Genomic DNA, 15,650 nt, shown 5'->3' with positions numbered 1-15,650 from the left:
ACATTTTGCCATGACTTATGCCAGGTTCATGATATGGTGTGGAAAACTGCTGATGCACTACCAAATGTCGAAATTGCACCTGGTTTATTCTACCTTTCTAACACTCAACAGTAAATTGAGTACCCCCTCCAAAAACAAAAGTCTGTAATCTGCATATAGGCAGAGGTGCTTCGGTCATGAGGGCCAAACGTCAAGGTTCAATGCACAAATGAGAACTGGAATTTATCTGTGGAGAAACAGTGCCCTCTTGCGTGTAAAATGAATCTACACAAAGGAGGAGGTCATGGTTAGTGACTCAGTGAAACCATTGTGCATTGTGCACTAGCGCATTTTGCATTTGCCTAAGATCCCACAGACACACTGTTAGTTTGGTGCTGCTACTGAATCTGCTATTTCTGGCACATTTCACACAATACATAATTTCTCAACAGGCGCTTATCGAGCGCCGTGCGCTCCTCACGTTACCACGCAACAACCATCCATGGTCATGCAAGACTGCGCGCATTGCGTAATGGGAGAATCTCAGTGATGCTGATTCAGAGGAGTAGAGGCGTATAACGGGGAGGATGGAGAATGGTGCAACGATAACCGACACATATGTCATTAACACGACCTCGCACAAGGACTGATGCACCTCTCAAATGCCTCGCGAACCGAGGCCCTACAACGATGTCAGAAGATCAGGTCTGGATACAATGTTTTGCTCTTTGTTGAATTGATGTAAATGATATTGCGGACATAAAGAACATCCAAGGCATTAGCACTTTGTCAATAATGATGCTATGATATGGTATGATAACTTGGGAGAGCAACGCCACTTCGATGCGCTGTTTCTAAAGAATAAAGCAATCTGGAATAGATCACGGTGTCACTCCACAACACAGTTATTGGCAATGATGACAGATGACGTAAGAAGCTTGAACATAACAATTAGTAATTTTTTTTACATCTATATAACAAGAATCATGAATAATTTAGAAAGAACCATCATAATGCAGACTTACGTCAGTGATTTGAGTCGCTCGCACAGGAGGTGTAGTCTTTTACAAGCATCTAGTCGGGTACCTTTGCATCGGCTTTCCCGACTATAAACGACATTTCCCGAAGTGCAACTCGCGGCTTACCGTGCAGTGGAACGTTGCATGGCGGCTGATTGACTGATATTGATCCAATGGGTGATTCCTGAAATATGTTTTAGAGGCGGAGTAAAGGTACACAACCTGCCCATTGGGCCAGGGGCGCAGGGCGATGGCGAATGTTGATACTTAGAAAACGTCAATTCTAGAATTAGAACTCTGTATGGGCTGTGCGCACCGCCTGCCGCTTGGTTGGTAACCCTCCCTACCCGTTGAGAGAGCGCCGGAACTGCAGTGCGGAGAAAATGTAACAGTAGGAGGAGAATGATAGTAGAGCTTATGGGCCTGGGGACTTCTGTTAGTTGCGATGGAGGAGAGGTTGTGTCTTATAAAATGATATCTAAGGAAAGCCTATTGGAAACAGAACGTTTCCCACCCTGTGATTGTAGCAGTAAGGTGAGAGCGCAAATTACAAGGAATTCATAGGCCCAACATTAGACAGTGCAGTGGCCTACTAAAATGTTACACCCTTTTCCTAATTCTAAATATAAATATAGCTGTAAAATGTAGCCTAGTTACATACTTGAAAATGATCACGTGGTTTTCTTAGTAGCCTACTATGATAATGGATTTTGGGTGTTGCAATTGATCAGTCTATTTTTTGTGATGGGGTTCGTTATATATTTGGAAGAATATAAAGACATGGTTTAAATATTGGCCTACTAAAAGTGTTTTGCCAACACTGGGTGTGTGGTATTGGAGTTGTTCAATCCAAAGTCTCCAATGCAGGTGTACTTAACTTTAATCACCCAAGTGTAAATTGACATTATTGAACCTCGAGGTAATTGCATGACAGAGTTAATTAACTTGAACATTGCTTCATTACTTTTCATTGTTGCATTGAGTGTACCTTCAGCACATGAACTGTCTAGGGCAGTGGGAAGCTTCCACACTAGTGTACGGCTCAGGATGTTCTCTCCTGCTTCTGCATTTGATTTGGGAATGCTTTTAGCCCAGCCATTCTAATACAAAAATAAAGGAAACTTTATAACTATAAACTAACTGCCAAAATAAAGGAAACTTGCATAAATGAGGGATATAAGTTATATTGAAATCAGGTGCTTCGACACAGGTGTGGTTACTGAGTTATTTAAGCAGTTAACATTCTATCATGCTGAGGGTCATGTATAAAAATGCCCAGTTGTCCATTATTTTGGCTACCATGGCTAGAAGAGATCTCAGTGACTATGAAAGAGGGGACTCAAAGGAGCATAAGGGGTTTAAAGGGTGTGTGTGTGTGTGTGTGTGTTTATCTCACCAGATCTCAACCCAATTGAACACTTGTGTGAGATTCTGGAGCAGTGCCTGATATAGCACTGTCCACCACCATCAACAAAACAATAAATTATGTGATTTCTTGTGGAAAAATTGTTGCATCTCTCCAATAGAGTTTCAGACACTTGTAGAATCTATTCCAAGGTGCATTGAAGCTGTTCTGGTTCATGGTGGCCCAACACCCTATTAAGACACTTTATGTTGGTGTTTCCTTGATTTTAGTAGTTACCTGCAGGTATGCTGTCTGGCAGACAGCGCAAGCCTAAAGCAGTGTTTCCCAACTACAGTCCTCTAGTACCCCAAACAGCACACATTTCTGTAGTTGCCCTGGACAAACCCACTTAATTCAATTCATTGAGGGCTTGATGATTAGTTGATTCAGGTGTGCCTGTCTGGGGCTACAACAAAAAAAAGTGTATTTGAGGAGTGGGGAAACACTGGCCTAGAGAATGCCAGCAAGTGTGTTAAATGAGGGGTGCTGCGGCGCTGTCCTTGGCCAGCACGTTGCTGTAATGAGTGGTGCTGTCCAATGTGCTGAAAAGACAGCTTCAGTCACACCTATGCCTATGGATTCCATTTGTAGCAAAATTGCATGCAATCTATCTAATATTTTAGCGCTAATTGTTGTTGTCCCTAGTGCTGAATCTGTGACCAACACATTTGTTTTAAACGCGGGTCGCAGTGCTTTCCGTGGTGCTGAATTGTTGTTAAGCGAGGATAGTGGTGCTGTCTGTGGTGCTGAATTTTTGTTAAGCACGGATAGCTGTGCTGTCCATTGGGCCAAATTGTTTACTTATGACCACATAGACATATTTGGGGTTCAGAGACGTTAGTGACATGTCGACAGTTTACCAGGAGGCCGAGGCTAAATCTGCTGCTCTTCCTGACATATTGGTTTTGTGGCCTCATTGTATTGTCAAGCTTGTACCTTGTTGTTTTAAAATGAGTTAGTCAGTTTAGAGAATACTTTTTTATTTATAATCTATGTGTTGTATACTCTAGTTGTGTATGTGGTAGCTTACATTACTGTGTTCTTCTTCACAGGTAAATGGCTGAATCAAGTTGGGAGCTGCTGTGTCTCTGTCTGGCCGGCCAATGCAGTGCGTAGGGACGGCCGCCCAGCCCGACGAAAACATGAACGGAGCGGGGGAGCAGGTGGACATCCTGCCCCCAAACTGCTTGGTAAAAGACCGATGGAAAGTGGTGAGTTTGGTTTTATCTTCAGAGACATTTTGACCATGTAATTGACTCTCAGCTGAGTGACTGGTGGAATAATTAAGCAATTGATTAAAATGAAACACATTATGCAAGAGTTGAGAGTCCCTGATTTAGAATGTTCCTTCACCTGATGAGAACTGGCCTGGTCACAGATCTGTTGGTGCTGTCTTGCCAAATGATATGGTCATTGTTAGGCGTGACAATTACCATAAAAGTTGGCAAGACAACACCAACCGATCTGGGACCAGGTTAGTGGGGAACTAGCATTTTCTAAATGTTCACTTCAAAGAACCGGCAGCAAACAGTAAGAAGCAGGCATCCACAATCCTCACCTTTCTACTGTGTTTATTCCACCCTTGTCTCTCCTCTGCCACCATTCCCAGCTGAAGAAAATTGGCGGGGGAGGTTTCGGGGAGATCTACGAGGCGTTGGACCTGCTGACCAGGGAGAATGTGGCTCTCAAGGTAGAGTCAGCCCAGCAGCCTAAACAGGTCCTCAAGATGGAGGTGGCTGTCCTCAAAAAACTGCAAGGTAAGGGCCTATGTGTTTAAGCAGTAACACACAATCACACGTACAGCTGTGTGTTTGTGTGGTTAACTGGTAACGCCACTAATACAAGCATGTATTAGAAACTCAAAGGTTGTGGGTTCAATCCCTGTGACCTTTGCCACTTTCTCTTCTCCTGCACTATATATCACCCTTTGCGATGAAATTCCACTTTACTGTTATGAAAAAGAAACTGCAAGGTAAGGGCAGGGCAGGCAGGAACCGGGGACAGATTGGGTTCACTAAGGACATGATCAATCAATGACAACATCACCTTGTACATGAATAAGCATGGCAAGGTTAATTAAGTTGTCTGGCTATGGTCTGATGTGACATCTGTCTGTTTAGCCATTTGATTAGTGTGATAGGCAAGGTTGTAGGTGTGGTGATTGTTTGTTCTGTTCTGGGGTTTGATGAGTTAGGTAGTCAATCAGTTGACATACCTGCTGCACTGGGGTTTATACTGCTTTGTGCAAAATTATATTTTGGCAGTGAGTGTTTCACATCGTCGATCTCTTAGGTAGTATTTATTTTGGGGTATTTCTGTGTCTGTCAGCTTTGCTTGTTCTGGTCTGTTGTCCCAAAAACAGATGCAAAAAGAAAGTCATCTTAAACATCCAACTGAATCAGTTGTTTAACTGTGATGGTACAAGTAGATTCGTAGATTGCTCATTTTATAATGACTGTATAATCACATTTACACTAACCTCTCACTTCTGTCACAGGAAAAAATCATGTCTGTAAATTCATTGGATGTGGAAGGAACGAGAAGTTTAACTATGTGGTCATGCAACTTCAGGTAACCATTTATCAGAACAGTCTGATACAATTGCTTTAGGTAGAGAGAATCGTAGCCAAGGCTACAACTAAGTAGAAAAAAATGAATGAAAAATATTTCTCTCCCTCTATCTCCCCGCTCTCCCTCTCTCCGTCCCCCTCTCCCTCCCCCTGTTTTCTCTCATCTCTCTCTAACCTCCCTCCCTCTGACCCCTCCATCTCACTCTCTCCCCCCACCTTCCCCCTCTTTCCCTCCCCCTTCTCTCCACCCCAGCAGGGGAGAAACCTAGCGGACCTGAGGAGGAGTCAACCCCGCGGCACTTTCACCATGAGCACCACGCTACGCCTGGGCAAACAGATCCTGGAGTCCATAGAGGCAATCCACTCTGTGGGCTTCCTGCACAGAGACATCAAGCCTGTAGGTGGCCCTCTCTGTAGCACTTTACCTAAAGCTTGCAGGTATAAGGCATTGTGATGTGTGGTTATAATGCATTGTAAGATTATTTAATCTATTCTAGAGTTCATAGAGGTCATTGACTCTGGAGGATTCCTGCACTAAGACATCAAGCCTGTAGGGGGCAATTTACATGTCAGAGATAGAGAGGGGTGGGTGAGAGAAAGAGCAAAGATGTGAGATAGAGAGAAATGGGGGTGAGATAGAGAGAGGTGTGTGTGTGTGTGTGTGTGTGTGAGAGAGAGTGAGTGAGTGAGTGAGAGAGATTGTGTGAGAGAGAGGGTGTGAGCTAGGGTCATGTCTATACAATGACAGAGAGAAACACTGCTTTGGGCTTTACTTGTTGATATGCCTGTGATGTCCTCGACTCAACTCTGTTTTTCTGTTGTTTTTTCCCAGTCAAACTTTGCCATGGGTCGACTCCCCTCCACCTATAGAAAGTGCTTTATGTTAGACTTTGGCCTGGCTCGCCAGTACACCAACACTACCGGAGAGGTCCGACCGGTAAGTAGCCGTGGAAGGATTTTCTTCATTTAATTTATTATGTTATGAATATAGCAAGAATATAGGACATGGGGTATAAGGTTTGCTGTTTTGGTGTTGAGTTAGGAGGGGTAGTTCACACAACCTGGGGGTAGTGGCAATGTTTTTTTTGCACAGGAAATGCTTGGTCCTCAGGGCAAAGTGGGTAGGAGAATAGGAAAGCACAGGGCATGTGCCTTTTTGTGATGTGATTAATAGTTGGCTAGCCTGATACAGACAGATCTAGAGTTGGTTAGCCTGATACAGGCTGATGTAGAGTTGGCTAGGCTGATACAGGCTGATGGAGAGTTGGCTAGGCTGACATAGGTTGATGTAGAGTTGGCTGATATAGTTTGATGGAGTTGGCTAGCCTGATATAGGCTGATGTAGAGTTGGCTAGCCTGATATAGGTTGATGTAGTTGGCTAGGCTGATATAGGCTGATAGAGAGTTAGCTAGCCTGATATAGGTTGATGTAGTTGGCTTGGCTGATATAGGCTGATGGAAAGTTGGCTAGCCTGATATAGGCTGATGTAGGGTTGGCTAGCCTGATATAGGCTGATGGAGAGTTGGCTAGCCTGATATAGGTTGATGTAGTTGGCTAGGCTGATATAGGCTTATGGGCCACAGTGGAGATTCTTTCTGCTTTTCCTTTTGCTGACTCAGCCTCCACTCATCGATTTAGAAGGGCGGGTCTGTACTGCAGATTTAGAACAGCAACTAGACCACACACACACACACACACACACACACACACACACACACACACACACACACACACACACACACACACACACACACACACACACACACACACACACACATACAGTGTACATACACACACACACACACACACACTGTTGTAAATTCTAACATGCAGTTTCTAAGGTAATATTCATAGGACTACCTGCCGAATGGAATGGGTGTTATTATCAAGGTCAAACCTGTCATCCTCCACTCTTGAGCCAAAATGGTGATGCGGATTCCAGTTATTATATCACAGATTCCAATGACTATAAGAAACTACAAATATTAGGAAGATATCACAGGAAAATGATACATTTAAATGATGCCTTATGCTTTGTAAATGCATTAGTTCATAGTTTGTTACTGTAAATTACTGCAACATTGTTTCATATATTATGTTCACAAAGTGTTGATGTTAATACAGCGTTTACAGTTGTTTTGCTGCAATGTGATGCTGTCCTTTTTTCACCTGTGTGATTTTATGTTTTGCAGTTTTGCTGTTCCTTTTTGGCCTTTTCTGTTCGAAGCGCATGCTTGTGATCCGTCTCATCAGTAAGGTGCTTGATCCCATTTCAGTTTTTATTATCTCTCTCTGCCTGAGATATTTTCCATATCCTTCCTTGTCTCTTTTGAGTTTTTATTTTAAATACTTTATTTTTCTTTCTAGTTATCATTGTGAAAAAAATTTAGGTTTCGTGCTGAAAAGAGAATTTACCAAATTTTATTTTTCCAGCCCAGAACTGTAGCGGGATTTCGGGGCACTGTTCGTTATGCTTCAGTAAATGCTCATAAAAACAAAGTAAGTGTCTTTTTGGGTTCGAAAAATGCAATGCACTACAAATTAATTTAGATCTGAGGGTTTTGTGTATCATCAGTTTGTCGGGAAATCCAAAATAACTGTTGCAGATTCAGATTCAAATTCTAATAAGTCATGAAAATAATTCATTGATTAATGAATTCTTTAACTTCTCAGGAAATGGGTCGCCATGACGATCTATGGTCGCTATTTTACATGTTGGTAGAATTTGCAGTCGGTCAGCTACCATGGCGAAAAATAAAAGATAAGGTGAGCTACTGTCTACTGCAGTTTCAGTTATTTCCAATATTTCTGTATCCTGGTGCAGTGAACCCAAAGGGGTGCACATTGTTATGTTTGGCCGAGCACTACACACCTGGTTAGACTCAACAGTTCATCATCAAACCTTTGATTAGTGGAATCATGTGTGTAGTGTTCGGGCAAAAACAAAAAATCCCTTCTTTGGGTCACCAGGAACAGGATTAAGAAACCCTGCAGTAGAGAATGGTTACTGGTGTCTACTGGTGTCTTGCTGGGCTCAACTGATTTCTAATGGTTTCTACTGTATCTCTTGTGTGCCACCAGGAGCAAGTGGGTCAGATTAAGGAGCGCTACGACCACAGAATGCTGCTCAAACACATGCCTTCTGAGTTTCATGTGTTCCTGGATCATGTTTTAGGCCTTGACTACTTTACCAAACCAGATTACCAGGTACGTACTGTTCACTTGAAAAAGAAAAGGAGAGCCACACATTCTAGGAGCTCAGATGCAATAATTGAATAACCTAATATCCAACGTTTCAACAGAGTATAATGACAAACACTGCAGGTCACTAGTCTATATAGTGTCAAAGGACACACACAGGTGTCTGTAATCATGGCCGGGTGTGGCGTGATATCATTGGTTAATTCTTAGACATGAATACGTACTGTTCACTCCCTGCACGTGGATTCACCTTGTTAATCCCCACTGAACCTTGATTTCCTTGCGTTCACTTCAATAGCAGAGTGAACAAGACCTGGAAGTGTGGTAATGTGAGACTAACTCCCATACCATACCCGCTCTCTTAAGTGTCAGTAATAAAACTACAGTATGTCGAAACTAAACAAAAGTAAATAACTTTTAGTACTTAAAGTAACGCCTATTATTTTATAGCATTGTAGGTTTGATTGAATTCCACCGTTATACCTTACTTTTTACATTTCTCTGTGATCCTCTTTGCAGTTGCTGATGTCTGTCTTTGAGAACAGTATGAAGGAACGCATCATCACAGAGAATGAGTCTTTTGATTGGGAAAAGGGAGGGACGGATGGAGTGCCTCTGTCCACCTGCACGTCAACGCCCCCTCAACAGAACACACGACAGACCCCCGCTGTGGTCGGGTAAGGAAATCAAAATGAGCTATTTAGGTTTATTCCAAACGCATCTGTCACGCCCTGACCTTAGAGAGACGTTTTATTTCTCTATTTGGTTAGGTCAGGGTGTGATGTGGGGTGGGCATTCTATGTTTTGTTTTCTATGTTTCTTTATTTCTATGTTTTGGCCGGATATGGTTCTCAATCAGGGACAGCTGTCTATCGTTGTCTCTGATTGGGAATCATACTTAGGTAGCCCTTTTTCCCTCCTTTCAGTGTGGGTAGTTATCTTTGTTAGTGGCACTTAACCCTGTAAGCTTCACGGTTGTTTTTCGTTTGTTGGCGACATTTACTAAAATAAAAGGAAAATGTATGCCCACCACGCTGCACTTTGGTCCAATTCTTATGACGGCCATGACAGTATCAAAATAAAGATGAAGAAGGCTGGCATTTTACGTGTCTCTAACTGATTGTGTTTTTTTTGTTAGTTTCTTTGCATTGTTTGTAACTTATTTCTTTACTTATTTTTTACATAATGTTGCTACTACCGTCTCTTATGACCGAAAATATATTCTGGACATGAGAACTGCGATTACTCACCACGAACTGGCAGAATCCTTTTTTTCCTTTAACGATCCCGATGAGCCCAACGTGAATGACATACTGCTTTCCCAGGAACAGGCCCAGATGCCCACCATTTGCGTAGAGAAGGCAGAGAAAAAGGGACCGGAGGGCTGGCTGCCTTTCGAGAATTTGCAGGCGATCGAATAAACCCCCACTGCCTTCCATTCTGCTAGCAAATGTGCATTCTTTGGAAAATAAAATCGATGACCTACGTGGAAGATTAAACTACCAATGGGACATTCAAAACTGTAAAATCTTATGCTTCCCAGAGTCGTGAGTGACATTATCAACATACAGCTGGCTGGTTATTCGCTGTATCAGCAGGATAAAACAGTGGCATCTGGTAAGACAAGGGGTGGCGGACTATGTATTTTTGTAAATAACAGCTGGTGCACGATATATAACGAAGTCTCGAGGCTTTGCTTGTCTGTGGTAGAGTATCTCATGATAAGCTGTAGACCACACTATCTACCTAGAGAGTTTTCATCTGTATTTTTCTTAGCTGTCCACATACCACCACAGACTGAATCTGGAACTAAGACCACAATCAATGAGCTGTATTCCGCCATAAGCAAACAGGAAAACATTCACCCAGAGGCGGCACTCCTAGTGGCCGAGGACTTTAATGCAGGGAAACTTAAATCTGTCTTACCAAATTTCTATCAGCATGTTAAATGTACAACTAGAGGGAAAAAAACTCTAGGCCACCTTTACTCCACACACAGAGACACATACAAAGCTCTCCCTCGCCCTCCATTTGGCAAATCTGACCATAATTCTATCCTCCTGGTTCCTGAATAGTGGTCAGATGAAGCAGATGCTAAGCTACAGGACTGTTTTGCTAGCACAGACTGGAATATGTTCTGCAATTCCTCCGATGGCATTGAGGAGTACACCACATCGGTCATTGGCTTCATCAGTAAGTCTATTGATGACGTCGTCCCAACTGTGACCATACGTACACACCCAGACCAGAAGCCATAGATTACAGGCAACATCCACACTGAACTAATGGCTAGAGCCGCCGCTATCAAGGATTGGGACTCTAACCCGGAAGCTTATAAGAAATCCCACTATGCCCTCCGATGAACCATCAAACAGGAAAAGTGTCAATGCAGGACTAAGATCAAATCGTACTACACCTGACGTTTGTCGGATGTGGCAGGGCTTGCAAACAATTACAGACTACAAGGGAAGCTCATCCAAGAGCTGCCCAGTTACACAAACCTACCAGACGAGCTAAACTACTGATATGCTCTCTTCGAGGCAAATAACACTGAAACATGCTTGAGAGCACCAGCTGTTCAGCAAGTCTGTGTGATCATGCTCTCCGCAGCCGATGTGAGTAAGACCTTTAAACAGGTCAACATACACAAAGCCTCAAGGCCAGATAGATTACCAGGATGTGTACTGCGAGCATGCGCTGACCAACTGGCAAGTGTCTTCACTAACATTTTCAACCTCTCCCTGTCCAAGTCTGTAATACCAACAGGTTTTAAGCAGCCCACCATAGTCCCTGTGCCCAAGAACACTAAGACAACCTGCCTAAATGACTCCCGACCCGTAGCACTCACGTCTGTAGCTATGAAGTGCTTTGAAAGGTTGGTCATTGCTCACATCAACACCATTATCCCAGAAACCCTAGACCCACTCCAATTTGCATACCGCCCAAACAGATCCACAGATGATGCAATCTCTATTGCACTCCACACTGCCCTTTCCCACCTGGACAAAAGCAACACCTTTGTGAGAATGCTATTCATTGACTACAGCTCAGCGTTCAACACCATAGTACCCTCAAAGCTCATCACTAAGCTAAGGACCCTGGGACTAAACACCTCCCACTGCAACTGGATCCTGGACTTCCTGACGGGCCGCCTCCAGGTAGTAAGAGTAGGCAACAATACATCCGTCACACTGATCCTCAACACAGCGGCCACTCAGGGGTGCGTGCTCAGTCCGATCCTGTACTCCCTGTTCACTCATGACTGCACAGCCAGGCACGATTCCAACACCATCATTAAGTTTGCAGATGACACAACAGTGTTAGGCCTGATCACCGACAACGATGAGACAGCCAATAGGGAGGAGGTCAGAGACCTGGCCGTGTGGTGCCAGGACAACAACCTCTCCCTCAACGTCATCAAGACAAAAGAGATGATTGTGGACTACAGGAATAAGAGGACCGAGTGGAGAAGGTTGAGATCTTCAAATTCCTTGTTGTTCACATCACCAACAAACTAACATGGTCCAAGTACACCAAGACAGTGATGAAGAGGGCACAACTAAGAGGGTAGTGCATACGGACCAGTACATCACTGGGGCAAAGCTGCCTGCCATCCAAGACCTCAATACCAGGTGGTGTCAGAGGAAGGCCCTAAAAATTGTCAAAGACTCCAGCCACCCAAGTCATAGACTGTTCTCTCTGCTACCGCATGTCAAGCAGTACCAGAGCGCCAAATCTAAGTCCAAGAGGCTTCTAAACAGCTTCTACCCCCAAGCCTCCTGAACATCTAATCAAATGGCTACCCAGACTATTTGCATTGCCCCCCCCCCTTTTTGCACCACTGCTACTCTCTGTTGTTATCATCTATGCAGAGTCACTTTAATAACTCTACGTACATGTACATTTGACCTCAATTACCTCAACTAACCTGTGCCCCCGCACATTGACTCTGTACCAGTACCCCCTGTATATAGTCTCGCTATTGTTATTTTACTGCTGCTCTTTAGTTACTTGTTACTTTTTATTTCTTCTTCTTATTTGTATTTTACATTCTTTATAACTGTATTGTTGGTTTGGGGCTCGTAAGCAAGCATTTCACTGTAAGGTTCACTGTTGTATTCGGCACATGTGACTAATCAAATTTGATTTGATTTGAACAGTGTATCCACTACTTATCAACCAGATTAAACAGCAGAAAGGAATTCAAATGGGATCACACTTAAGAACATTTTGGACACATTAATATGAAATATTAAAACATCCAGCTAGCCAAGAGATTGTACAATTCCCATTACCTGTAGCCTAATTTACATAAACAAATCAGGAACAAATAGTCCAATGCCTTGTTGTGATAATTCATTCAGGATTAGAATGCAACTATGTGGTACAGGATATTTTCGACAACACAAATCTATTTAATCGCCTGGTTGTTTTGTAAAAGAGAATGTGTTCTCAATACCTTACCTGGTTAAATAAAGGCAATCAATAAACAAATAGTAAAAATGTCAGTGTATGTTCTGTGCTTTCCCAGGGTGGTGAACGTGACTCTGATTCCTGGGGAGCTGCCGAGGGAAAACACAGATGACGTTCTACAAGATGAGCACCTGAGTGACCAGGAGAATGCTCCACCTGCAGTACCTAGCAGGCCTTGCGAAGGGACACGACCCCAGGCGGAAGGCGAGGCATGGAACGACACCGACTTCAACCGCAACCAACTCAGGATCAGCATCAGCAAGGTACAGGAGGGACCATCTAATACATCCTCTGTGTGTCTCACTTTGGTCATGGCAGCACTGTAAAACATGGCCTTACATTCTTTAAATATACTCAAAGTTAGAAATAAATTAAAAGGGCTAGTTTACTTTCTTGTTGGTTTTCAATTAACATCTATTACATTCAGAGGATATAGACATACCTGGTTGTAGATAGAGCAAGAGATATATTTCAGGTACTGTGTGTACCATGAATTTACAGTGCTCAAACATGGTAAAGCAAATAGTAACGCATTTACAGTACAATTCAAGCTGCTATATACCTGGAATTATTATTTGAAATTAGTTAACAGAATAGGTCTAACTCTTGACAGTGCTTTCTAACAGTGGTAACCCTAGAAACCCTCATTCCCCCAGGGACAGTTGGCTGCGGAGGAGGAGCCTGCTAGAGGGGTGTGTCCTGAGGCCACTGTGGGTGGAGCTCCCCCAGAAATGACTGGTGCTCAGGTCTGCGCTCTGCGGTACCGGAGGATCAACAGCCCAGAGTCAGACCGTCTGTCCGGCGCAGATGGGAGACCAGATGTCTACGATAAACGAGGGTGAGGGCTCTATAGAGTGCAGACAAGTTATAATACACTTTTGTGCAGATGTATACTTTCTGTACACCATACATGCATGAAATTGATTTTATAAAGACCTTTTTGCATCAGCACCAGCCTCAAAATCAAATCAAATCTCATTTGTCACACGTGCCGAATATAACAGGTAGACCTTACAATGAAATGCTTACTTACCAACAATGCAATTTTAAGATTTTTTTTTTTAAGTAAGCGATAAGAGTAACAAATAATTAAAGAGCAACAGTAAATAACAATAGCGGAGCTATATGCAGGGCGTACCGGTGTTGAGGTAATTGAGGTAATATGTACATGTAGGTATACTTATTAAAGTGACTATGCATATATAATAACAGAGAGTAGCAGCGGCATAGAAGAGGGGGGGGTGCAAATAGTCTGGATAGCCATTTGATTAGCTGTTCCTTTTTTATGGCTTGGGGGTAGAAGCTGTTTAGAAGCCTCTTGGACCTAGACTTGGCGCTCCAGTACCGCTTGCCGTGTGGAAGCAGAGTCTATGACTAGGGTGGCTGGAGTCTTTGACAATTTTTAGGTCCTTCCTTTGACACCGCCTGGTATAGAGGTCCTGGGTTGCAATAATCTTGGCCCCGGTGATGTACTGGGCCGTACGCACTATCCCCAGTAGTGCCTTGCGGCCGGAGGCCGAGCAGTTGCCATACCTGGCAGGGATGCTCTCAATGGTGCAGCTGTTAAACCTTTTGAGGATCCATGCCACCTCAGTCTCCTGAGGTGGAATAGGTTTTGTTGTGCCCTCTTCATGACTGTCTTGGTGTGCTTGGACCATGTTAGTTTGTTGGTAATGTGGACACCAAGGAACTTGAAGCTCTCAACCTGCTTCACTACAGCCCTGTCCATGAGAATGGAGGCATGCTCAGTCCTCCTTTTCCTGTAGTCCACAATCATCTCCTTATTGTCTTGATCATGTTGATTGAGAGGTTGTTGTCCTGGCACCACACGGTCCTCCCTATTTTTTTCAATTGTATTTTACCTTTATTTAACTAGGCAAGTCAGTTAAGAATAAATTCTAATTTTCAATGACAGCCAAGGAACAATGGGTTATCTGCCTTGTTCAGGGGGCAGAATGACAGATTTTTACCTTGTCAGCTCGGGGATTCGATCATCCAACCTTTCGGTTACTAGTCCAACGCTCTAACCACTAGGCTACCTGCCACCCATGTGTCAGTGATCAGGCCTACCCCTTTTGTGTCATCAGCAATCTTAATGATGGTGTTGGAGTCATGCCTGGCCATGCAGTCATGAGTCAATCAATCAATGTGTTTTCAAAGCCCTTTTTACATTAGCCGATGTCACAAAGTGCTATATAGAAACTCAGCCTAAAACCTTAAACAGCAAGCAATGCAGATGTAGAAGCACGGTGGTTAAAAAAACTCCCTAGAAAGGCAGGAACCTAGAAATAAACCTAGAGAGGAACCAGGCTTTGGGGGGTGGCCAGTCCTCTTTTGGCTGTGCCGGGTGGAGATTATAACAGTACATGGTCAAGATGTTCAAATGTTCATAGATGATCAGCAAGGTCAAATAATAATAATCACAGTGGTTTGAGGACAATACAGTGCCACTGACACGGCCTGCAACGGAAACATGCGGTCTCTCCTTCACTGCAGCCGAGGTGAGTAAAACATTTAAACGTGTTAACCCTCGCAAGGCTGCAGGCCCAGACAGCATCCCCAGCCGCGCCCTCAGAGCATGCGCAGACCAGCTGGCTGGTGTGTTTATGGACATATTCAATCAATCCCTATACCAGTCTGCTGTTCCCACATGCTTCAAGAGGGCTTGATTACCAACAACGACGAGACGGCCTACAGGGAGGAGGTGAGGGCCCTCAGAGTGTGGTGTCAGGACAATAACCTCACACTCAACGTCAACAAAACTAAGGAGATGATTGTGGACTTCAGGAAACAGCAAAGGGAACACCCCCCTATCCACATCGATGGAACAGTAGTGGAGAGGGTAGTAAGTTTTAAGTTCCTCGGCATACACATCACAGACAAACTGAATTGGTCCACTCACACAGACAGCATCGTGAAGAAGGCGCAGCAGCGCCTCTTCAACCTCAGGAGGCTGAAGAAATTTGGCTTGTCACCAAAAGCACTCACAAACTTCTACAGAT

At 43.7% G+C, this 15,650-nt stretch overlaps 1 protein-coding gene across 4 annotated transcripts in view; it reads left to right on the top strand.

Annotated features, from left to right (window-relative positions):
• Window positions 1-419: 419 nt before the first annotated feature.
• LOC135512234 (tau-tubulin kinase 1-like) overlaps window positions 420-15,650 on the top strand; it is a 35,957-nt gene continuing 20,726 nt past the window's right edge. The window contains exons 1-12 of one of the 4 annotated variants that reach the window (XM_064934039.1): window positions 420-684; window positions 3,456-3,614; window positions 4,013-4,160; window positions 4,901-4,974; window positions 5,230-5,370; window positions 5,806-5,910; window positions 7,408-7,473; window positions 7,648-7,740; window positions 8,056-8,181; window positions 8,695-8,852; window positions 12,707-12,911; window positions 13,305-13,486. In XM_064934039.1, the coding sequence (XP_064790111.1) occupies window positions 3,507-3,614; window positions 4,013-4,160; window positions 4,901-4,974; window positions 5,230-5,370; window positions 5,806-5,910; window positions 7,408-7,473; window positions 7,648-7,740; window positions 8,056-8,181; window positions 8,695-8,852; window positions 12,707-12,911; window positions 13,305-13,486 (1,406 nt within the window). In that variant the 5' untranslated portion in view covers window positions 420-684; window positions 3,456-3,506. Of the gene's footprint in view, window positions 685-1,355; window positions 1,533-3,455; window positions 3,615-4,012; window positions 4,161-4,900; window positions 4,975-5,226; window positions 5,371-5,805; window positions 5,911-7,166; window positions 7,232-7,407; window positions 7,474-7,647; window positions 7,741-8,055; window positions 8,182-8,694; window positions 8,853-12,706; window positions 12,912-13,304; window positions 13,487-15,650 lie in introns of those variants that run through there. The other 3 variants (XM_064934037.1, XM_064934038.1, XM_064934040.1) reach the window with 3 other exon arrangements.

The sequence above is a fragment of the Oncorhynchus masou genome, chromosome 24, assembly GCF_036934945.1.
Source record: "Oncorhynchus masou masou isolate Uvic2021 chromosome 24, UVic_Omas_1.1, whole genome shotgun sequence".
NCBI lineage: Eukaryota > Metazoa > Chordata > Actinopteri > Salmoniformes > Salmonidae > Oncorhynchus > Oncorhynchus masou.
The sequence above is the reverse complement of the archived record's forward strand: the minus strand, read 5'-3'. Positions and strand labels throughout refer to the sequence as shown.